Source organism: Equus przewalskii, chromosome 1, assembly GCF_037783145.1.
Source record: "Equus przewalskii isolate Varuska chromosome 1, EquPr2, whole genome shotgun sequence".
NCBI classification, from domain to species: domain Eukaryota; kingdom Metazoa; phylum Chordata; class Mammalia; order Perissodactyla; family Equidae; genus Equus; species Equus przewalskii.
The window spans coordinates 48,163,542-48,189,455 of NC_091831.1; the positions used below are offsets into that span (position 1 = coordinate 48,163,542).

Consider the following 25,914-nt stretch of genomic DNA (forward strand, 5'->3'; position numbering starts at 1 on the left):
AGAGGGTCTATCTTGCAGGAAGATATTGACGGTGAGAGATTAAGGCTTGGAATTCCGGGGCACTCCAACTCTTGAGAAGAGGAGCTAGCGAAAGAAAACGGTAAGTTAGGGAAGACCCAGCTACCATGGTGCTGTGGAAGCCAGAGGCGGTGAGCGTTTTGAAAAGCAAAAGCATGGCCAGCAATCAACTGGTTCAAAAACATCGCGGAGGATAAGGAGTGAATTGGATTCGGTAATTAGAAGCTCAAGTGTGACCTTGGTGAAAACCGATTCTGTTTGTGCTGAAAGCAGAAGCCAAGTTTTCATGAGCACACAGATGATAAGAATTGAGAGAATGAGGAGTGCGGACGGACTACGTTGTGCAGGTACTGTCAGTGGATGGAAAGGGCCGATAGTGAGGATGGAGCTCAGAATTTGGAGTTCGAAGAAGAAGCAGACGAGCGGGATTAGCAGTTGGATAGAGGAGGCGCCTTTTGAAATAGGAAGTAAGGAGGTAAGGAGTCATAATAGGTCTGAGTCTGTCCACGTGTGAGAAATTGAGGCAATTCGTATATTTCAGAAGAGTAAAATCTGTAAAGGCAAAAATAACAAGAGCAGCTGTGGCACATACTAGAAATTCCTCTAAGTGCTTCACGAGCTAATCTGTTGTCCCCATTTTACAGACTGGGAACTCCAGGTTCAGTACTTTCATTAAAAACCAATCTGCAGAGACCAACTCCAGACCCTGGCAGCTCTAAGCGCAGGCAGCCGGGGCGAGGTCCGCGCCCGGGGGCCGGCGGCCGAGCAGAGGGCTGGAACTACACTTCCCAGCATGCCAGGCGGAGCGGGGCGGGGCAGGGAGGGCGCAGGCTCCTTCCCAGAAGCAAAAGCGGAAACAAAAGAGTCTCGCCGGCGTCCCCGCCCGCACACTCGCGCACACTCGCGCTCGGGCGCACACGGAACAGGCACCGGCGCCCGGAGCGAGCCAGCGAGCGGCGAGCCGGGGACCCATCGGGCTGAGCCAGCCGAGCAGCCAGCGAGCTGAGCCACCAGCCGCCGAGCCCGCGACGACCGCACGCCCCAGAGCCCGCAGCCACCTCCCCCCGGCCGGTGTCCCCGCCGCCCTCCCTGACCCATGGCGCTGAAGCGGATTCAGAAAGTGAGTGCCGGGGCCAGGCCTGGGGCGGCGGGGCGAGCTTCGGCCCCCTGCCCACGCTGACCCGGGAGGAGGTCCCGAGAGACGCGCCAGGAGGACATGGGGTGGGAGGGTGGGCCGTGTGGGGACCAGGGCCAGAGATGCCGGCCGGGCCAGCGGGCACGGGACAGGTGAGGTGGGAGCAGGGGCAGGTCCCGGGGGGCTGGAGGTGCTGGGAGGCAGGGGGCCCGCTGCGCGCTCGCGCCGGAGCTGCGCCCGGAGCCGTCGGGTGGCGATCCTCCTCCGTCTCCAGACCTGCCCGAAATCTGTGCTTCACGGGTCACAGCTGGATTTTGCCCTACACCGGGCTAGTTTTGGCCCCTGTCATGCTGTGATTTCTCCACGCCGTGTCTTAAGCCATCTTCTTTTATGTTCTTGCTTCTCCGGGCTCCCGGGGAGGGCAGGGAAGGTGTGGTGGGCCTGCAGCCTTTCTCCTCGGAGCGGTCGGGTTTGTTCTTTCTCTCCTCTGCGGTTGGCTCTTGCTCAGATGCCCGAATGGGCTGGAGAAGCTCATTTGGGACCGAGAAGCCTCCTGCTCCTTCTATTTTGGTGCCTCTGCTGCTGCCACTTCAGGTCACATAGCTGTAGTGAAAACATAGTTGCTGATACACAACAAGATGACCTCCTGGCTGTGATTCATGGTGAGTCAAGCCAAACAGGTTTTTTTCCCCCTCGTAATAAACTTATATGTAAAGTTCGAGACAACAGAAACTGCCACAAATTAAAATGTTTGATGCTTTGACACATGGGTATAGAATGAGGAAGAAATGTATGCTATATTCATTCAACAAATATTTATCCATCCCAAGTCCGTGTAAGGAGTTGTCTTCTCTTGCGTGATATTTATTGCTACTGTTTCAAATGTGAACATCTTACAGTATTGAGGTTGGGGCCTTTTCGTTCTGTTCACTTTTATTTCTTGTTGGCTTTTGGTCTGTTCACTGACAGAAGTTTTAGGTTCTACAGTTTTACTTCACGTGGAGAACTTTAAGAATTTGTTTTTTAAGTGGGGAGTGTGTTCAGCAGGTTAAGCCAACAATGGGCAGCATGTTTTGGTAAATGATTTCAGAAGAAACCTATGCGTACCAAAAATTCTTAATCAGCTTTTTCCGGCGTGAATCAGTAGAGCAGTTATAGAGATGTATACATTGTATTCTCATCACCACTGGCGGTATCTTCTGGTACAGAGGACAGCAACTTTCAGACCCAGCCAATTTCTTTTTTTTTTATTTTTGGTTCGAAAATACTAAATCTGTGGGTCAGGGTTAACTTTCTTGCCCTTTAAGGGTTCTCTCACTATAAGATACATAGCTAATAATCAGCATTTACTGGTTAATATGTTTTCTGATTTGAAGACACTGCAACTTCACGTTCTTTTCATATGGATAATCCTAACGTTGAAGCCCTAGTCAGCATCTTTGCCGTGCCTTGGATGCTTATTAATGATGATGTAATACTGGCTCACACTTGAATTAAACCCCACACATTTTCCAAGGAAGTTTTAAAGTTCCATTTCCTTCTTTCCTAGTTGTGATAATTTATCACGAGACTTTGCACATACAATAGCTTTTAAATAATGTAGAATTTGTCCACAGTAAGTAGATATTCAAAGAAAATGAACACTTTGTAAATACCATACTGGGCAATTGTCAATCACCATGCTGAGCCAATGTATTTGGCTTATATTTATAATTATAATGTGGCATATGCCTAAACCATATTTTTAGTAGCTATTAGTTATTATTAGTTTATAACAGAGTTGTCTGATTAAAAAAATCACCTGCATAGAATTTATGTCAGACTTGTAACAGATTGGTATTTGGGAGAAGAAGTTGGGGATCCCATAACATGACATCTCTGTGTGTCAATCTTTGTCTTTCCTTTTCTGTTATCAGAAAAGTTGACCTGCAAAAATCTTCTTTCTGTTAATCCCAGGTTCAAACCATTCCCTCAAACTTTAGAGAGTATCATTTGTTTGATTCCCCACTTTTCCTCCTTCTTTACCCACCTCCTTGATTAGAAGCCAGTTCCAGGTAAGGTGTGCTATTTGCTATATGAGTAGTTACAAAGCCCTCTTTGAAATCATCAGTATACAAATTCTTATTTGAGTCTTGCATGCTCTAACAAAAGAAAATGCATATTAACTTTTGGCCTGCCTTTTTAAGTGTGTTAACACTGTCAGATACCTTCCAGGTCATTGGGTTGTGACTTTCCTGTACCTAAAGTGGCAGGCTTTAGAACTGTGTGGAACCTCAAAGAACTCTGCAGTAGAGGAGTGGGAACAGGGCAGAGCTTCTGGGGTAGTGTCTCAGAATCTCCTGTGGGACATTTTCAGACTGTCCCCATAGCTGTAAATGGAGAGATGTTGAATCTCTCACATGGCCTGAAGTGAAAAGAAGGTTGAGACCACTGGTGTTCTGGTCTACTCTCCTTGTTATTCAAAGTAGGAATGTGAGGCCTGGAGTGGAGGAGTGCTTTGTCCAAGTTAATCTCTTAAGAAGTGATTTGGCATGTTTGAGAATGTTAAAAGTTCATGACTTCACGTTTCTTCATATGAAAAGATTAAAGATGTTTAAATTATAATTATGTATAATGTATATACAAGGCATGTGGATATCAATGCTTAAAATATATTTTTATACGAGAGTGTGCTAAATGATTTAATACTCAAATTTAGACATCCAGTGCCAGTTTTGCATTTCAGCTCATAAATTTACAGACCTGTGCCCTATTTTTAGATGCAGTAGAAGATGTTATCACAGTCACCTAAATCACTAAAGAAAGGGAAAAAGTTTGAAAAAAGATGACTAAAACATGTCTGAAAAAAGAGGGCAGGTTTTTAGCTGAGCATTTACTATCTGCTAGAATTAATTTCTGAGTGGTTCTCTTATCAATACTATTTTCAGCTCTCAAACTTTTTTTGGAAATCAATTTTAAAATTGTGAATGTTATATCACAATACTGAATGTTTTGAAAACCAGAAGGAAAAAAAAGGGAAATCCTAATACAGTCATTGTCATCTTCTTAGTATATTTCCTTCTAGATTTTTTTTACTTGATAAGGAAATTGAAGTAATGATCATCGTACTAACATGATGTGATATGATAGGTTTGTTGCCTTTTTGGTCTATCTTTTGAAAAGTGAAACAAGAGTTTTGTTTTGCAAGTATAGCAGCACAGCTGTTCCTTAGTGTACAGTTCTGTCCCCAAAGTGGAATATATTTTTTAAATAATTTAACCTAAAATGTATATATAAACATAGATTAAAATACAACTTTATAAGTGTTTTGAGCTGCTGAATGTTTTGATTTGTATCATTAAACAGTTTATGTCAGTCTGTAAAACCTTAGGATACTTAAAAACAGAAACAACCCAGCCCTCTGTGGATGGAGCATCAACTGGGAGAAGAAGATCTGGTTTCTATTCCTGGCTCTGTGACTTACTGGCTGGGTTCCCTGTCCATACAGTGATGCCGCTGCTAAGTACAACCAGCATGTTCTAAGTGCTTGACATGTATTAGTTGATTTCATCCTTGGTGGACCCATGAGGTAGAAATGATTATTATCCCCATTTTACAGATGATGAAACTGAGGCACAGAGATGCTAAGTAACGTACTCAGAATCACATACCTAGTAAGTGGCAGTACTAGGATCCCAAACTAGGCAGTTGCCTCCAGTTTCTATGCTCTTAACCATTTCAGTATGTAGCTTCTCTTATCCAGATGGATGTAAATCCGTTTACATCTTATATCTATTGTACTTAAATTGAAGGACATAGAGAATTAAGTGAGTTTCTGGATGTAAGTGCTTTGCAAAGTGGAAATTCTATACAAATGTAAAGTGGTGTTATAGATAAGACCTTGGCATATTTAATCATTTTCACTGATGCATCACTCTGTGTGTTAATTATGTGTTGTAAATCTCTGCTCTAAAGTAATGTACACCGGATCGTTTAACATGGTAAATGAATAATATAACTTTGTTCATCTTTGTTACATCACTTAAAATTTTTTTTCTCCTAAAGGATTTAGAAAACTTGATTGTAATTCATAAATATTTTGTCAAGAGTATCATTTCATTATGGAGTTTTCATTTGCAAAAACTGTTTATGAATTGAATAGATGTTTAGTTCCTATAGTGACTTTGAATAGTAGTCAGCTGTTCATATTGCACAGATATGTTAGAAAGACTTTCGGATTACAAGGTTAAATCTAAGACTCCAGGTTCTTTCAATAAAGAAGGATATAACTTTTAAAAAATAAAAAGAGCAACATAGTATTTATGCTTCTTGGTAGATAAATGGTTTGCTTTGAAATGAAAGGAAGACAGTGTTCTTTTTCTAAAAAGCCACCATGTGAATTTTTCTGCTTTTAAATCTTTGTAATTAAGCTCAGTCTTCCTTCTGCTCCCAGTATCATGTATTTTTCTTTCTTCATCACAACAAAGGCATAAAAAGACAAGATAACCTATTATAGTTAAAAAGTTCGAAGGTTCCTTCTCTGTGGAAATAAATGGCATAGATCTAAATAAGGCTGTTTATGCCTATTTTAGGAAGCCAGGCATATGTATAAACCAAACCTAGCAAGATGTGGGATTGTCTCCAGTAAAGCAGAGTAACATCCTTACTTGCTTTAGTTGCCTGAAATATACATAGAAAATATATTTAATGTGCTGCTAATCAAAATGATAAGCCTAATACTTTTCATCAAACTGAATTACAAGTTGTCTACAGTGTGTTAGCTCCCCACCCCTACCATTTTTTAACAGTGGACGAATTAATACTACATTTAATTAAAAACAGCTATTGAGGGCTGGCCCCTTGGCCCAGTGGTTAGGTTCATGCACTCCGCTTTGGCAGCCCAGGGTTTTGCCAGTTCCCATCCGGGGCGCAGACATGGCACTGCTCATTGGGCCATGCTGAGGCGGCATCCCACATGCCACAACTGAAAGGACCCACAACTAAAAATACACAACTGTGTACTGGGGAGCTTTGGGGAGAAAAAGGAAAAATAAAATCTTTAAAAAAAAAAAACGTCTATTGAGATACTTGTGCTGTCTCCTCTTACCCTTGTGAAATGCTGGAATAAAAGATAGTAGAATATAATAACCCAGATTTGCAGGGTTTGGGGATTGGAACCTCAGGCTGCCTCAGAACATCTGTCTGAAGGCAAAACAGGTTCTATTTCTGGCCTGTCTTGCTCTAGATGTCCTCTAAGAAGCTGAGGTTTTTCTGTATTTAATTTGGTTCTGGGATGTATCTGCGAAGGTTCCATTATACACATTAGACAGCAGTAAGAGGCACCTGTGTTGCAGAAGTTGTCCTTAGTGTGGGGAGGAAGCTGCTATCCTGAAGCACGCAGTCTGGTGCTGTTCATCTTATCACCATCACGCTCTGCAGCTTCCTGTGTTGCGTCTTTCTGGATGTTTCCTCCGCTGCTCTCTATTCGTATTATCCTGTGTGTGGCTGTCCTCCTTCAGTGACACCACATTGCTTATTAGATTCCTAGCCTCCTTTCAGATTTCGGAAAGCCTTTCCAACTTTTCTAGGTGAGGTGGTTATTGCTTCTTTCACCTTTAACTTTCTTAGTAGTGAAAATAATCTGATGGTTCTCACTCCAGGCAGCCACCCTCCTTATGTGAGCAGAGTGTGGATTGCTCTAGAGGGAATCAAGCAGACCCAGTGAATGGCCTGGGCTCATTGTTCTTCTCTAAGCCAGTAAAGCTCTGGCCTGTGTTTTTGCTTCCCCACAATGTTTATGTGTTGTATTTTCATTTTCATTTAGTTGAACCTATTTTCTGATTTCCCTCTTGATTTCTTCTTGAGTTATTCTTTGTCCTTTGAGTTATTTAGAAGTATATTATTTATTTTCCAAATATTTGGGATTTAACAGATAACTTTCTGTTAGGGATTTCTAATTTAATTCCATTGTGATCAGAGACCATGTGTTATTTTTTTGACTCCTTTTAAATTTTTGAGACTGTTTTATGGCCCAGAATATGGGCTGTATTTTTTACTTGCACAATAATACCACCCTTCAGGTACTCAACATAGCTTTTGTGTGAACAGTGTTTCATGATTTCTAGACTTCACTTTGGCCATTTCTGGTGAGTGTCTGTTGAGCCTAGGTTATTTCTGTGGAATGAATGCCCAACTAAGGTTTTCACCTTCCCAGTGTCTTCTTGCACTTTTACTAGCTTCCAGAACAGGGGTGACAAAATTAGTTTAGTGGATCACAAATAGCATTTTTTAAAATGGAATAGAAAATATTGGTGCTTTGGGTGTTGTTTCATGAAACTTTTTGTTTAGGTTACGTCTGTGTGTTCCTGTGCGTGTGTGTACTAGGTTGTGATAGGTATAATGTTTTGCTTATTATGCATTGCTGTAAGGAAAGTTTAAAATCACTGTTCCATAGCATAAGGTCCTTAGGTAAAATCAATAAGGTGAAAAATACAAGCCGTATGTTCATACATATACATATATATGTGTATGTGTATACCGAGAGAGCAGACATACATACACACATACACATATATAGCTACACATACATATAATGTAAAATGTTCTAGCCTTGGAAACATTTCTATTTGATACAAACTGTCAATGCTGATTGTTTTCTACTACAAGTAGCAGCATTTTCTACTACGAGTAGCAGCATTTTGTAGTCAGTGATGTACAGCTACAGTATTCAGATACTAAGAGAGATTAATTTATTATGCAAATACTTATTAAGTGCCTGCTATATGCCAGTTGTTAGGGATAGAACTGTAAGGAATGATACTTAATAATAAATATTTGGTAAATACTGGTATGCTTGTGTTTTAAATAGGTTTTAAGAAATAGGCTGCTAGGTTTTTTTCTTTTGTCTTTTTTTTTTCTCCTCCCCCCCTTCCCTAGCACCATCTTTCTTGGTTACTCTGAAGTAAATAGTACCTTTTGATAACGTAGCATTCAAAATGCTCTATGTTGCATGTTCTATTATGTGTCAAAATGCTATTATGTATTTTGAAAAGTTGTATGTAATTTTCTATCCTGTTTTTCTTGCCTCTCAGAATGTCTTTGAACATGAACACTCTCCTCAAAGCTCATGAAGTAGGATTCATTCTCAACTTTTTGTAAGATATAAGGCTCCTGGGAAAAATAAAAAGAATTTCTTTTCATTCCTTCACTTGTCACACTTTTGTTTCTCTTGAGCATGGCTGCAAATGTGCAAATGGCCTTAATTCAGTACTGGAGCATTTTTGGGTCCAATGTTGATTGAGAATAATGTGCTCTAGTTTTTACAGCCTTGAGGTGAGTATTGTTTGGGGGTGGGAAGAGTGCTGGAGTGGAAGTCGGATAGTCTAAGCCTTTGTTGTACCTTTGGCTTTGCGACCTTGGCCAAGAAACTCAGTCTTTATTTTTTTTATCTAGAGATTTAATCGGTTGAACTAGATAATTTCTATGGTCCTTTATGATTTATAATTTTAGGCACACCTAAATGATATTATTAGTGTGTTCAGCAAACAGCAGAAATGGTCACAGAAATAGATGTTGAGCAGTGGCACTGTGCTCTGCTGCTGTGTGAAACTAGAGTTAAAATTCTGTTTGCTTTGAATTGTCAGAATTGACATAAATGTTAGCATCTTAATGTATAATATAAGATTAGTGAGTCTCTTAAGGTGTATTACTCTTTGATTAAAGAGCAACTGTTTGTGATGCAAATAAGGTATATTTCTGTTTTTGTACTGGTTAGCATAACATGCTTTTCTAATTCCATTTAGCTTCCATCTGTTTCACAGGTGTCTTTTGTACTTTGAAGATGGTTTTATTCACATATTTAGACAATTGCCTTACATGTAGTCGATTCTTTTAGATTTAAGTTAATGCATTTATGGAGCACCTTCTGTATATAAGGCATGTACGAAATGCAATAGGAGATATATAGAAAAGTAAGGTATAACCAGCGTTATCTAAGAAACTTAAAACTAGTAAGGATGAGAAAAGTACCATAACGATTGGATAGATTTAGCAAAGTGCCATAAGGAAAATAGAACGTATTTGAGCAGAAGGTCAGAGGTGGGAGAGGCCAAATTTATTTGGGGAAAGTCAGGAAAAATTCTGTGGAGAAGATGGAATTTGATATAGGTTTGGAAGAATGAGCAGGGTTTTTAAAGACAAGCCAGGTTCATAGAGGAAGCGACAGAAATGAAGGCACTAGAAAGTATGTGGCTTATTTGGGAAGGAACAGATAATCCTGCTTTTGGGAATCGTTCAGGGAATAGTAGACCATAAAAATTCACACTGTGGAGGGCCTTGAAGACCCATGCTGAGAAGTGTGTATTTAATGCAGAAGTTTGGGGAAGCCATCGAAGTAAGGAAGTAACATTCTTAATCCTAGTGCTAGGTGTGTATTCTATGCCCTCATAGAACACAAGATTCTTGACCACTTGTAGTTATAAATATGATCAATGTCATGAAAAGGAAAGGATAGAGTACTCTGGGAATATAGCAAGGATCCTTTGAAGGGTTCAAGGAAGACTTCCTTAAGGAAATGGTGTTTAAGATGAGGCATGAATGTAAAAGTAAAGTGGGTAAAGTGAATGAGTGAGAGTGTGTATGTGTGTGTGTGTGGTTGGGGGAGGTGATTAGGAGTCTTCTGTCTAAAAGGAAATAATGTTCGAAACTAGAAGCAAGATAGCATTTTGGGGAATTGAAAATCATTATGACTGTTGCAGAAAGCATTGGGGGAAAGTGGTTGCAGATATGAGGAGTCAGGTCCTGGAAGGTCTGGTAAGCCATTTTAAGAATTTATAAATCTTATATTAAAGCTAATGAAAAACATTGAAAAGGTTTGATATAGAACTTTAAGAAGATGATTTTGACAGCAGTGTGTCAGTAAAGAAATAGAAGGACAACCAGGTCAGTTAAGAGATCGTTGCACTTGTTCAAGTGAGATCTTGGGAGGGTCTGAGCTAAGTTAGTAGCAGAGGACATTTGGAAAGAGGAATATGTGAGAAAAATTTGTATTTGTACCACCCAACCTTTTTGGGTTGGTCTGACCCACCAAAGCCTACGCCTCTATGGCCCTTCAAGTCAGGTCTCAAAGGCTCAGTAGTCTAGGCAATCTCTTCAGTCTCCTCCTCCTGCTACCCAGTCTGTTCCAGTTCTTTGATAGTGTCTCCCTAGTTCAAACCTTTGGTTTCTTATCCTGAAATGTCTCTGCTCTAGCTTTTCTCACTCTTCCGCACTTTGGACCTCTGGTTTTCTATATGATGGGCCTACTTCTGGGATGCTTTCAGTGGGAGGGATCTGGACTGAAGGAGAATCTAAACAACTTGGTACTGATTAATGTGAGGGAGTGGGGGGTGGGGTGGGATATGAAGGGAAGAAGGAATCAGATGGTGATTCCAAGGTTTAGATTTTGGGTTACTGGAATAAGTTCATTTTTACCATAATACTACATAAAGTAGGCTTAAATACCATTTTTACTGGGAGTACCTTGGATTTGTATGAGATGCAATTTTATTTATATAATTCCTATGATGGAAATATTATATTAAAAAGGGAGGTAATGGAGAGTCTTCTTTTAAAAGGTAGCAATGTTTTAAACCAGAGGCAAGATAGTATCTTGGGAAATTGAAAGTCATTATGGCTGCTGTAGGATCACTGGGGGAAAGTGGTTGCAGATCTGAGGCATTAGGTAGATAATGTCCCTAATCCTGACCGCAAATGCTTATTCTAAATTGTACTCTTTTTGTTCCAATTCAGTAAATACTGCTTTGATGCGGCAAAGTCAATAGCATCATTGCTTTCTTCATCTTCTTCCTTTTGTGTGAAAATTACTATTATTTTTATTAGCCTTTGCCGGAGAAACCTGATCCAAAGAGACAGAAAAGCAGCCAGGACCAGTTTGTTGAAGGGAGTTTGGTTCTTATAACTTAATTAATTGAATGTCATCAGCATTTTGAAGTCTTCAGGAAGAATCTATGTGGTTTAAAATAAAGACGTTCTTTAATTCAAAGGCTTAAACAAGTTCTCTATTCAGAGACATTTCTGACAATTGTTTGACATCTCTCTGTTGAAATAGCTCTAGTCAACTGGATAAGGAGATCAGAGCCTGAACTGTAAGCCCATGAAATGTTTATTTACAGACAAACCAAATATAGCTCATATATCCCTTTAGAGACGACATCAAAAACGCAATCCAGTAAGAATCACTGTCTTGTTTTAGGAGTTTTGAGATAAAGATGGCTGTGTCACATTAATTAATTGCCTGTTGAGCCAGGATTTTTGAAATAATGCTTTCACATGCTTTGGATTCAGTAATTTAGATTTTGAACTGTAAATCAGTCCCTATGCACGAGCTGTTTAATGTCCTTTACACACACCCAGTGGGGTATATAGTATATCTATTATGGAGATTTAGACCTTCTGAATATTGAGGCTAGAGAACAACAAAGCATTTTCAGTCTGGTCAGCATAATTTTTTAGAGAATATTTACTGCATGGTGTCATATTAAGTCTGATGGTAAATAAGGCAGCTCTGACTTGTTAGCTTTCATTCTCCACTGTTCAGATTGGACTGTTACCCTTCTGGGAGCTGAGAGATTAATGCAGGCCTCTCTTCTCTTACATTCCCTTCTTTGTTTCCTTTTATTTGTTTACTCTCTTTGAATTAGGCTGCCTCATCTACTTTTAGATTTTAAGTCCCCTAGAGGCAGGGACTGTGTCTAGGTTGGTTTTATGGAGAACACTCAGCGTATTGTGGGGGTGTTATAAACATACCATCTGTGCCAATTTAAAATTCAGTTCAGACCTCTCAGTACTTTTCTTTGTGTCTGGTTGCTTATGGAAATCTGAACTAGAATAGAGGTGCTTAGCCACGTAAGGCTATATAAATCCATTAGGTACACATTTTTGTGGACTCCTACTGCTTTTATATCCAGTCATAATATAGGGACAATATCTTGTAATCTGCCTTTTATTACTATATTTTATATTTTTATTTTGAAATTTAGATACCCTAATTAGTTTTTATTTGAATGTTAATCACATCAGAATAGAAAATTGCTTCATTGGCACAGACTGCCTAAGTCTAGGGCATACTTTCACCAGTTTGATGGTATTTATTGCTTGATCTGTGTTTAGGTATAAGGTTGTTTATTTTAAGCTTACTTTGTCTCAAAGAAGAAGAAAATTGGATCAGCTATGTATTTCAATTTTTGATTTGGAAAGTCACTGGAAATTGAAGGATATACACACACATACGATATATATGTATACACATGGTGTTTACTATAATGAGTTCTTTTTATATATGGATTTATAACTAGTCTTATTATTTGACAGCTATCTTTTGCATTATATGATTTCTCTACATTTCTCTTGGTATATACCGGGCAGTAGGGTTGCTGGGTCGTTCAGTATTCCTGTGTTCACCTTTAGCGGTTACTGGTCAGTCTTTTTGTTTTCCACCAGCGGAGTAGGAGAGTTCCGGTTGCTTCACATCTTTGTCAACACTTGTGCTTTCTTCTGGCTTTTTCATTTTAACCATTCTGTTGGGCGTGTAGTGGCATCGCTTTTTGGGTTTAAGTTGCGCTTGCCTGATGACTAATGAAGCTGAAGCCCTTCCCATGTGTGTATTGGCTATTTGGATAGCCTCTCGTCTAGTACCTTTTCAAGTCTGCCTTTTGAAAATTGATCTGGAGGAGTATTTCTTACATATTCTGGATGTGAGTCTTTTGGCAGATATATGTATTACAAGTATCTTCTCCTATTTGATGGCTTGCCTTTCACACTTTTAATGTGGCTTTTGATCAACAGATGTTCTTGATTTTAATCGAGTCCAAATTTTCCGTTTTTTCCTCTTATGGTTAGTGCTCTTTGTGTCCTGTTTAAAAAATCTCTGCCTCCCCCAAGTGTCATGAAGACATTTTATGTTTTCTTTTAAGAGTGTTATTATTTTGCCTTTCACATTTAAACTATGATCGATTTAGCATTGATTTTTGTGTGTGGTTCAAAGTGGGAGAAGTCAAGTTTTATTTTTTTTCCATATGGATACCTACTTAACATCATCTATTGAAGAAATTTTTCCTTTCTCTACTAGAATGTTGCTGTCTTTACTTTTAATTTTTAAATTCCAAGTTTGCCATTGTTTGCTTTCAGCATATTGGTGGAAGAAAGTTAAAATAAGTGCTCATGGTTCCACTCAGATATCAAACACCATCGCTTTTGCTTCTACATCAGAAGTGTTATTTGTTTATCCAAAACAGCAATAATATCCTGAGTTTCAAGGATATGTTGTCCATTTCTTTTGCGTGCAGCTTTCTATAATGAAGCTTTGTAGAGCCTCAGGTGCGTACCGCTCACATTGAAGTCTGTGTGAATTGCACCCCTGGAGTTGGTGTGCCTGGAATGCATCACAAAATGCAGCAGCTGAATGCTATTTGTAATTACTGGCAAATAAAAATAAATTATTAACTTTTTTGTGCTCCAGAAGCCCACCTTTTAATAAATAAGGGTTATTTATATTTAAGTACAGTATTGTAGTGTGCCACAAGTTTAAAGAGGTGGAGTAGGAAGTAAACTCTGAGGCAGTCCATGTGGCTTTTCAGAATTTATTAGATCTTATAACCTTACTTTTTAAGGTTTCGCATTTCAGTGTTTATTTTTGATTTAGAAGGTAGTTTGTGTCAATCAAGATATTTTATATGAGTTCCTTACTAGATCACACTTCTGGCCTAGGAGAAACTTTCTTTCTAGGACTCCCTGGAGTGTTCTAAACTTTGACTAACACATTCAGAAGGTGACCCTTGAGACTTAGAGCTACTCTTATGTGTACTTTCTTGGAGTTTCAGCCACTTTTAAGTTTCTAAGAATCCAGAGGACCTTTTTCTATACCTTTTAAACAACATCTTGCGAAGTTATTTTTTTTCCACAAATCAGTTCTCCTTGAATGTCATGCCCTAATTTAATCATCAGCAAATGTGCCTGACCAGTGACTTGTGAGGATTTTTATTAGCATCATAATCTGACACCATTAAAGTAAATCTTTAAAATGTTGGGAGAGTAGAGTTGGAATGAGAATATAAAATCAGAGTCATGAGCCCTGTTAGAAAAGATGTGGAAGTGCTTAATGAACTTCTGCTATAATTAGTCCAGCTGGTTAAATTGAGCATGGAACAAATAAAAAAAAACACCTCTGTCCATGCCGCAAACTGCAACTCTGTCTATGGGCAGCTCTGTCACCAAGCATTGCCAGTGGTTGGAAGATGACTTATTTCGAGACTGGGTCAGCTCAGCACAAAGCCCTGACTCCTCTTGGAAAAGCAACCGAAAGCTATATCCTGAAAGTAGGTCAGCAGCATCCTAAGTAAACAATAAGGATGGAATATTTAGAGTCTTGAGGTCTTCTAAACCAGGAAAACCAAAACAAAAATTTCTAACAAGAATTTTGTGTGGCCTTGGACACAGCTAGAATATCATACATTCTGTAAATTGAAAATAGTTGTGGCAGTGGCATGTGCTTTTAATGCCTTAATGATTAATATTCTTTTGAGATTCATTTTTAGGTGTTGTTATATGTTGTTTAAAAGGCCACTGCAGTGTTTTTAAGTGACCTGCATTATTTTCTCTGAACATCTGTTATTATGATATTCTTTTTATTGTATGTAATCTACATATCTACATAAGGGAGTCATTGATTCTGATTCTGTTGCCAAATCTAATCATTTGTGTTACTAAAAGATAATAGTATTTGAGATGTTTATGTTCTGCTGACACGTTATTCCTTAAATTTTATTGCTTCACTCAAATAATATCAAACACTTAATATGAAAGGTATTGTGCAAGTGTTGTGAAGGAATCCGTGAATAAAATGCATAAAGCCCTGGTTTTAAAAAATACATTCTGGTAGAAGAGGAAAGGGAGGGAGGAAATTAATATTTATTAAGCATCTGTTATATATACCAGCTATTAACCCAGGTACTTTACTTATGTGTTTTCATTTAATTCTCCATATAGGCCTTCAGTGTTAACTAGTGATATCCCTAAATGAAGAACTTCAGACTCAAAGAGGTTAAGTAAGTTGCCCAGGGTCACACAGCTGGTAAGGGTCAGTAGCAAGGCCAGATTTGATCCAGGTCTGACTCCAAAACTCATGTTTTTTTAAAGTGGCCATTAAAAAGACAGCCACTGTTAAGAAGAATGGGTAAAATTTGAGCATGGGGAGATAAAAGGAAGGTTATTTTAGGAGAAGGAAAATTAGGAAGGCCAGAAAATTTATCCATATACAGGGAATATCAGAGTAGTGAGGCTAGACCCATGATTCTCAAATTTGTTGGTCTCAGGATTGCTTTTTTTAAAATATTGAGGGCCCCAAAGAACTTTTGTTTATGTGGGTTTTATCTATTAATATTTACCATTTGAGAAACTAAAACGGGAAATTAAAAATTTAGTAAGTAATTCAAATTTAATAATTTTGAAATAACAATAATCCCATTGCATATTCACATAAATAACATTTTTTTGACATAACATTTTATTGGTTTCATGTGTGTATATGCTGTTTTTTTCTATTTTATTTTTTATTGAGATTATGATAGTTTACAGCCTTGTGAAATTTCAATTGTATGTTATTAGTGTCAGTCATATTGTAGGTGCACCACTTCACCCTTTGTGCTCACCCTGCACCACCCCCCCTTCCCCTGGTAACCACTAATCTGTTCTCTTTGTCCATGTGTTTATCTTCCACATATGAGTAGAGTCATACAGAGATTGTCTTTCTCTATCTGGCTTATTTCACTTAACATAATACCCTCAAGGTCCATCCATGTTATTGTGAATGGGGCGCTTTAATCCTTTTTTATGGCTAAGTAGTATTCCATTGTATATTTATACCATATCTTCTTTCTCCAATCATCAGTTGCTGGGCACTTAGGTTGCTTCCATGTCTTGGCTATTGTGAATAATGCTGCAATGAACATAGGACTGCACGGGTCTCTTTGAATTGCCGATTTCAAGTTCTTTGGATAGATACCCAGTAGTGGGATGGCTGGGTCATACGGTATTTCTGTTTTTAATTTTATGAGAAATCTCCATACTGTTTTCCACAGTGGCTGCACCAGTTTGCATTCCCCACATAAATAACATTTTTATTAAAAATAACTATATTTTCCAAAACAAAAAGTTCGAGTGGCTTTGTTTGTACATGTTCAGATCTCATGATAGTCAGGCTTATAGATGACAGTTGAATTCTCACATCTGCCTATGTGTTCAGTCTGTTAGACTATCACATGTCATTAAACTGGAAAACTGTACTGTATACTCATGAGATATTGAGAGTGAAAAAGGCAAATAACATCTGAGTTTTATTATGAAGTTAATTTTGACCTCACAGACCTGAAAGTGTTTTAGAAAACCCAAGGGTATTCTTTGGAGAATTACTAGGCAAGGTTATAAAGGGAAACTCAATTGAAAGTAGATAGTGAAAAGACCTTCATTGGTTGAGTTTGGTATTTAATAAGCGATGGGGAGCCACTGAAATTTTCTGAGGAGAAGAATGAAGTAAACATAGCTATGTTAGAAGATGATTATGCAAGTAATGCATAGAGTATTGGGAAGCAATTATAGTTGAACTGTAATTGATTGTTGAGGTAGCTGTGGTAAGCAATGTAATGGGCATTGAGGTAGAATATATTGTACTCTTCATCTGACGATATATGAAGGACGAGACAAAAACAGAAACGTCAAAACACTGCTGAGAGTTTGAGCCTGGTGACTGGGAGACTAATATTACATTAACAGATAAAGGGAACACAGAAAAGAAGTAAGCTTGGGAAAGAAAATAGTGAATTAAGTTTTGGAATAAATAAAATAAAAAGGTTTATATTACTTTTTTATTTTGAAATAATTTTAGTTTTGCAGAAAAGTTGCAAAAGTAATACAGAAAGTTCACATATAACCTTCACCTAATTTCCCCTAATAGTTACAGCTTACATAACCATAGTACAGTTATCAAACTGAGGAAAGTAACATTGGTACAATACCATAAACTTAACAGACCTGATTCAGATTTCACCAGTTTTTCCACTGTCTTTTTCCTGTTCAGTCATCCAATCTGGGATCCCACACTGAGTTTAGTAGTTGTGTCTCCTCAGAATATTTATCCTCTAATCCGTGACAATTCCTCAGTCTTTCCTTGTCTTATGAAAATTTTTTAGTGAAAAGAAAAGATGCTTATAATATATGTAGTAGAAAAAAAGTCATTTCATTTATTTTAAAACACATAAAAACCTGAATAAAAATCATTATTTCCTCTTTAAAAGTTACAGAAGTACTGTGAAAAACTGAAACAATGTAAAAGCTAAAAATAAAAAGTGACAACCCACTCCCAGAGGTGACTACTGCTAATACTTTGTGTATTCTTTTATTTATTTTCTATGCATGTATATAGTATGTGTATATACTATAGAATCTAATAGGCATATTCTTCTGCAACTTCTATTTTTCACTTGAAAACTATATTATAGTCACACAACATCCTTTAGTATTGTGTTTATATGGATCTCTCATTCTTTTTAATGGATGCACAATATTTCATAATATGGCTGTGTCATGAAACCACATTCCGTTATTGATGGACCTTTAGGTTCTAAATTTTTTATAATTATACAGAATACTTCACTGAGCATCCTGGACATATTCGGACAATTATTACTATGAAGTGAAATTACTGGGTCAGAGACTATGCATTTTCCACTTTCACAGTTATTACCAAATTGCCTTCCAAAAGGTTCAGAGGGTTGTATCTCAGCTTACAGTCCCTCCCACAGCGAGCGACATGCTTATTTCCCACCAAAGCTGTGAATGGAAGTATTCTAATAGGTTGACGTTTTGGTTTGGGTATTGGTCTGTTGGGTATTTGACTATACATTGTTCTGTGTTTTCCCTACAAAGCACTGTTTTGCTTTTGTAACACACACACACACAGAGATATAATACTTAATTAAAAATGGGTTTAAATGCTTTGTCTTTGAGACCTTTTACTTTTAATCAGCATAGGATAAAAGCATGGCTGTGAAGAGGTCTAGGCAAGAGGCCTGAGGGGCTTATGAAACACTTTTGGAGGCTACCTATAGGGTGCAGCCGGATTTCAGGGTAGTGGTGGAGTAGGAAGAAGCGTTCAAGAAGTGAGAGGGTCATGAACTGTAGTACTTCAGAGGGCCTTCCATTTGCAGTGAGAAATGTGGAGTTAAGCCTTGGCTCTTAGAGGATTCTATGCACTTGAGCAATTTGTATAATTCAGTGTTAATTCTTACAGAGAGAGTAGAGAGAGGAGCAAAGGAAGAGATTGGTAATCCTAGCATTTCCTTTTCGAATGACATAAGAATCACGAAATTATTTTTAATGCTTCATATGTGGCTGTGATGCTAAGAGTAGATAAATAAGAATGCCAGTTATAGCAGAGAAAGCATAAATCAGATAATAAAGCGATTTCCAAAAAACTTGGAGTAAACTAAATCAAAAGGGATAATTTAATAAGTATAAGTGGCCCTTAATTTCTTGTATCTAAAAGTACACGGGCTGCTGAATAGACTAAGAGCAAAAAGGAGTTTTGGTTCCTTTGGTTGTAGTCTTCGTTTGTTTTGTATTTTCACCTCCTTAGCACATCTCAGAATTGTTCATTTTTCTTTTTTCAAATTTAAGATCTGTATTTTTGTGGGTGAGGGAAGCTGTACCTTTTGTTTTCTGTTGGCCATTCTGTCTGTACATATGCACCATAATTTTGTTTACATATTTCCAAACAAAGTAACAGAACATATTGCCAGACACATGGCTTGACAAAGGGATAGAATATTAGAAATTTAGACCCTCCTAAAAAGTCTAGGATGTGTAAGTCTCTTCACCAAAACATTAGTGTCATTATTAGTAGTAAGTAATGATCAACGTGACTGTTAAGAATGTTTGCACCGTCAGCTGCCTCTTTCCTATAATAAGTGAGCTTTAAATAGACAACTTAAGAACCTGGCCTTTGCGGGAGTTCACTTGTTAGATTTACTCTCTCTGCTCCTTAGCTCTAACTTCTCCTAACAGAGGAGGTAGAATCAGGGCACAAAAATATGAAAACAAGATAACCTCTATTTTTCTATAATATTTTAAAAGGATTTGAAGAAGAGTCTCACATTTGAAATTTGAAGATGATCCAAGGCTATTCCAAGTAAAATATGGCTTCGGGTTTTTAAACAAAATAAATTTGTATGTGTTTATGTATATGTGTGATTTATTCACATACACATTATCTCTGTGTAAAATATATACATGTAAAAATCATTAACATTTTGTTTAACCACAGAGACTGTCATTTTCTAATTAACTAGTTTTCTAGCTATAATAAGGGCAAAGAAGTCCCATTTACACTAATGTTTAGAAAACTCAACATGTTGAATTTTTTCAGAAGCAGTCTCTTAAAAGCCCAAATTAGAAAACTGTTAAATAAAGCACAGTCCTAAAATGAGGCTGTGACTTGGGAACTGCTCTTCCCCCAGTCTCTCAAACTGTTTAAATAATTGTATTCTACTGCTAGAGAATTGGATGTTTGTTATGAATTCCATATTATCTTAACACTGGTGTGAATGCTTACAGTGTGCCGGAGACTGCTGTACACTTCACATGTATCATTTCACTTGTTCATCATAGAAGCTATGGATGAAAGTGGTAATACCTAAAGAAAACTAAGGAGGCCAGCCCCGTGGCCAAGTGGTTAAGTTTGTGCGCTCCACTTCGGTGGCCCAGGGTTTCACCGGTTTGGATCCTGGGCGCAGACATGGCACCGCTCATCAGGGCATGTTGAGGCGCATCCCACTGCCACAACGAGAAGGACCCACAACTAGAATATATACAACTATGCACTGGGGGGCTTTGGGAAGAAGAAGGAAAAATAAAAATTAAAAAAATCTTTAAAGTGCTTTACAAAAAAAAAAGAAAAGTAAGGTTTGGAGAGGAAAAAAAATGATTTGCCTAAGATCATGTGGCAAATGAGGGTGGCACGTGGACTTGAACTTCGAAGCTTTGCTTTTTAACCGCTGTCACTAAGTCTAAGACTGAAATCTCCCTCCTAATTGCTTAACTATCCCAGGAGCAAAGAAGCTGCTAACTCTCTTAATTCTCGTCAGGAAGAGAAGCACAGCACTAGCTGTGAAAAAAACAGCAGCGAAAACAAAAATGAAAGCACCAAGGTGTACTGGAAAAGACTGGAAGGCTTGGAAGAGGAGACCTGAGTTTGCACTTGGCTCAGTTACTAAGCTCATATATCATTTTCTTAGGGAGGCCTTTCCCTGGCGTGTCCTCTTCCTTGTTTGTCTCTTTTAGAACGCTGAACTCATTGCTATAATTACCGTACTGCAATGACGCTAAGGTGCACATCTTTGTCATTTTAACATTTCTAAAATCTGGATTCATCTTATAATTGATGGTGTCTTAAAATTAATTGGCAGCATTTCTCCTTAATTTTACCATTGATGGCATCTTAGATTCGATGAAATGCATTATTTGTTTACGTTTGTTCCCATGAAAATGTTTACATCGTTCCCACGCTTTTAAGTACCAGGTATATACACTGATTTTCCGATTTCTAGTCCTCTTTTAAGTTCTAAACCTGTTTGTTGAACTAAATTTTTCTTTGATATCACAGAGATCACAGATTCAATATGTATACTTTCCCAATCAATTTGTCTTCTAGTGTTCCGCCATTTCAGTAAATGGCATCCACATTTATACATTTAGCTGTGGAGCTAAAAAGCTAGGAGTTCGACTGCCAAGGTTTGAATCCCAGTTCCACCCGATACTAGTTATGTAAGCACACAGTGAAGCCTGTCACCTTTATTCTTTGTCTGTAATAGGGAGCATAAAAACACCTACCTCTGAGGATTATTAGGACCATAAAACATTGAGTAACTGTTAGCTGCCACTAATCTGCGCCATACTTATCTGTGACCTTTCTCCTTACTCTGTGCGTATAATTCCTCATCTAATCCTGTGATAGGGGCCGGCCCAGTGGCGCAGTGGTTAATTGTGCACGTTCCACTTCGGTGGCACAGGGTTCGCCAATTGGGATCCCGAATGTGGGCATGGCACCGCTTGGCAAGCCATGCTGTGGTAGACGTCCCAGATATACAGTAGAGGAAGATGGGCACAGATGTTAGCTCAGGGCCAGTCTTCCTCAGCAAAAAGAGGAGGATTAGCAGCAGTTAGCTCAGGACTAATCTTCCTCAAAAGAAAAAAAAAATCCTGTGATAAGTTGGCCCTTCAAAGTATCTCAGATCCATCCACTTTTATCTCATTGCCATTTCTCCAGTCCAAGCCCCTGTTTTACTTGACTGTAGTAACTAATCTTGTAGCTTCTCCTCTTTCTCATCTCTAATCCATTCAATACATAGACCAGAGCCATCTTTTAAATCAGATCATGCCACTTCTTAAAACTTCTCCCAATGCACTTGCTATAAAACTCCAAATCCTTAATATGGTGTATATTGTTTTCATTTTTCTGCCTGGACTCCGCCTACTCATGCCAACCTCATCTTATGCCACTCTGCCTTACAGTGTCACTCATTTTTCCCAAACTGCCTTCCACTCATCCTTTAGATTTCAGCTTAAATGTCTCTTCCTCAAAGACAATCCCTGATCTTCCAAACTAAATTCGGTCCTTCAGTCCTAATATGTAGTCCTTTATATTGAGTTTATATACCTTTCATATTTGAGCTTCCTTCCCAGGTGAGAGTAAGGAAGCTAAGTAATTTCCCCAAGGTCCTAGAGCTAGATATGGTAGAGTTGGGCTGCCATGGCAGGACTAGCCAGCTCTAAAGCTGTGTCATTGCCATGATCCTTCCTTTGCTTCCTTGAGAGCAGAAAACAGTGTATGAATCAGTGTGCTGGGCTTCAAAATATGGCCTGACTGCTCTCCTTTCTTTCCATTTAACCTTCAGGTTGTTCCTTAAATATCCCGCTCTCCGTGACTTAATTCCGTATTCTTCTACCAATCAGTGATGAGTGCATTCTATGTCTTCATATTTTGAATAGAACTGTCTAAAGTGATTTTAAGGTGAAGTTACTAGTTTATGTCTTCATGGATTATCATAAAGAGTTAACCTGAAGTACTTTTGCTTTGCTTCAGGAGTTAAGTGACCTGCAGCGTGACCCGCCTGCTCACTGTTCAGCTGGACCTGTGGGAGATGACTGTAAGCTTTGCTCTGTTGCTAGGATTTTGCTGCCATTAATGATAGAGGTTTGAACATTTGTTAATGACTCCAAAACTCCTTTGTTTGTTTCAGTGTTCCACTGGCAAGCAACTATTATGGGGCCTGTAAGTATGATTCGTATATATGCAATTAATCCCCTCAGCCATGCTTCATTTTTGCCATTTCACCTTTGATCAGATGTTTGTAGCTAAGGTTGAATTTTCTTATACTCTGAATCACTCAGGAAGCAAAATATGATTAAAGGATTTATGATGATTTTCTAGAGCACTAGTGGCAAATACTTGCTAGGATCACCGTGATGTTTTCCTTTGCCAGATCCTTGATCATTACACACAGTAGTGGATCACCCACAATTTGCAGCCAGGCTGTGTGTTTAATTTTTTTTTAAACACAAAAAGTCAGTTGTTCAGAGCTAAGCATAGTGATTCTCACAGCAACAGTTTCAGTAGGTTAGAAATAAGTCTAATTAACCCAATAATGGAATTTCTACAAGTAACGAGCACCAATTTGCAGTAAGTTTCATTGCTGTTCCTGTGTGTGAGAGAGAGAACTGATAAAATACTGCAGTGGGTCTGTCTTTGCCACCTCATGAATTTGCTGCGTTTAGTTTTGTTGCATTGTCCTGAACTCAAAATTACCTGCTGTTTTATATCTGGCTTCTCTTAACACTTATTATTACCTTTGTTAAGATTATTTCTTTCTGCACCTGAGAAGCACTTATGACTTGAAACAGGCTTTTCTTTCTATGAGCAAAAACCTAATTGCATAAGTGAGCACTGAGCTAAATCTACTTTCCGAGTGAGAGAATATACTGAACATCATTCTCTCCTTCCTCCCCTGAAAGAGCTTTATCTAGTAAGCCATAGAGTTTTTAATCATATTGCCTTGTGTTTAACTGAAAAAAAATAGCAGCAACAACAATTGTTGAATTTTCAGACCAGGGGTCCTGGGCAAGTGTCTCAAATTACTAAATTGTTATGTTAGTTTTTTAAAGGGTAAAATTCAACATATTTATTTGAATAACAGTTTTCAATAAGAATCTAATTATTTGTTTTTCATTGCTTACTAAAAACGTTCAAAATACTATCATTTAAAGGCTCATCCTTACCATTTGAATTATAGCTCTTCAGAAATATTTCTTCTGTGAATCACATGTAGCAAATGATTACAATTATGTTACTCATACCCCTTTTATTTTAGTAATGTAAACATGCCACTTATAATATCACTTGAATATCTAAGCAGACCATATCTGTTGATTGTAATTTACTTACATTTTCTACATTCCTTATAATTTTTGATGAACTAGACTTAAACAGTATATATAGTAAGAATAATTATACAGCACAGTCCTCTAATGTGTATGCAGAAACTTGAGGAAGTAATTACTTGACAGTCTTGTTGTTATTACCAAAATGTTAATATAACATGATAAATTTAATTATAAAGGAATTAAAGTAGAATTTTGGGTATTTTTGCTACTTTTTTCTCTTTTTTTATAGTTTTTTTTTTCCTTGCTTGTAACAGATATTTTCTAATTACCGTAAAGAAACATGGCCAAATTTAAATTCCTCTTGTCAAGTTGAATCCTAATTTGATAATTCTATGAATATTGAATTTATCTAGTTTTGTTTTGGGCCTTTTTGCATTTTCCACATTATTTTCTAAACCATTACTAAGTGAAGAATTGAGGTCTAAATTGTGTGACAGTGTCACTTAGCCTTTCTGTTTCATAGCTTGGTCTTTTCCATTCACCTCAGTCTTGACTCTTAAAGGGCCACCAGAACTTAAGTTTTATAGATAAGAAGGTAAATACTAGCCCCAACCCTTTTTTCTGTACTAATTACTGCTGTAGAAAATTGTTTTTTTCTCACAACAGTCTTGTGTGTGTACTGGTCTTTAAAAATCTATACTCCTAAACAGATTTGTTTGGGCAAGTCACACCACTGTGTATGTCCTATTTTTGTGTTATTTTAAATTTTGTGATGTTGACATGATTATTGGAAAGTCCTCCTTCATACCTGCGAAGGGAAACCTGTTTTCAAGGTAAATGGTTTGGGCTTATGACAAAATGATGACACTTTTTTCAAACTGATATATTTAGGGAGAAATCATTGTAGGTTACTAGGTAAATACAGTAATCAAACACTGATGCAAATGTTTTGTAATTTCAGCCTGATAGCGCGTATCAAGGTGGAGTCTTCTTTCTCACCGTGCATTTCCCAACAGACTATCCTTTTAAACCACCAAAGGTATTTTTGTTTTTATGATTGATGTGATTCCTTTGTCAGGGATTTTAGTCTCTATCCAGAGATATTTTCGTGATGTCAAAGACCGTGGGTATGTTAGTGTGTTCAGACTGTTCCGTAAAACCACTGAATTTGTAATATGCTTTCTTTCTCAAATATTTTTATGTTTGTAAAACAAAAGACAGTATCTGTTATGCTATAAATTAGTTTCCTTACCTTTCTTTCCCTCCTCATTAGATATGTGTAGTTTAGAAGGTTTTGTATGGTCAGGGATCAGACTTTTCAGTTCAGGGGATTATCTTTCCAAAGTTGACCCTTGTTTCTCAATTTTTAAGTATTCAGCAAACGTTTATTGAGCACCTGCTGTGTTCTGTTACACTGGGGAATACAAGCGTAAATATGACACAGTCCCTTCATTTAGTGTGGTAGGAACGATACAAGCATGTTCTTATTAAATTAAATTTAGATTAGCTCTAAAGAGGAGACCAACAAATGATGCGAATATCAAGGAGGGAGAAAATCGTTAACAAATTCTGTCACTCAAGAAATAATTATTTCAGATTTTGAAAAGCATCTGATTGTATATATGAAACAATACAACAACAAGTCTTGTGCAAGATTAGGATTCTTGGTGGATTTCTGAGGACAAATGACAAGCTGAGGCCCCTCAACTTTCCTCTGGAACAGGCTCAGCATCCCATTTTTAGATCCAAGTGTCACTTCCAGGTATCACTGATAATCAAATTAAGAAAAGGATTACGTTGAGGGATGATGAAAGCCGTGGTTAATTACTTCAGGTGCTACTCAACCAGTCATACCAGCTATTAAATTTATTACACTCTCCAAAATACTACTCAGTTCCTTAGGGGGGAAAGCAGGAAACAGACTTTATTTGCTTTCACATTCCCAGTAGCTAAAACTACATGTGCACAAAGTGGAAGTTCATTCAATTTCTGTTGAATATATTTCTAAGGTCACATGAAATTGAGTGCATTTTACCCTAAAGCAAGTCTGTTCTGTTTTGTTCATAGTTCATGGACTGTCTTATTTTTGTTTTGTGTTTAGATTGCTTTCACAACAAAAATTTACCATCCAAACATAAACAGTAATGGAAGTATTTGTCTTGATATCCTGAGGTCACAGTGGTCGCCAGCTCTGACTGTATCAAAAGGTAACTCATTTATCGGATTTATAACAGTTGGTAGCAGTGAGATAGGAAAAATACAACAGAAATATCTAGGGACCAAAGTTTTAAAAA

The 25,914-nt window shown here is 37.9% G+C and overlaps 1 protein-coding gene across 2 annotated transcripts in view; it reads left to right on the plus strand.

Annotated features, from left to right (window-relative positions):
- Window positions 1-826: 826 nt before the first annotated feature.
- The window catches only part of UBE2D1 (ubiquitin conjugating enzyme E2 D1), a 30,797-nt gene continuing 5,709 nt past the window's right edge, over window positions 827-25,914 (plus strand). Inside the window, exons 1-5 of one of the 2 annotated variants that reach the window (XM_008518774.2) lie at window positions 827-1,138; window positions 22,323-22,386; window positions 22,480-22,511; window positions 24,582-24,659; window positions 25,722-25,827. In XM_008518774.2, coding sequence (XP_008516996.1) covers window positions 1,115-1,138; window positions 22,323-22,386; window positions 22,480-22,511; window positions 24,582-24,659; window positions 25,722-25,827 — 304 coding nt within the window. In that variant the 5' untranslated portion in view covers window positions 827-1,114. The remainder of the gene's footprint in view (window positions 1,139-22,322; window positions 22,387-22,479; window positions 22,512-24,581; window positions 24,660-25,721; window positions 25,828-25,914) is intronic. The other variant, XM_070611464.1, reaches the window with a different exon arrangement.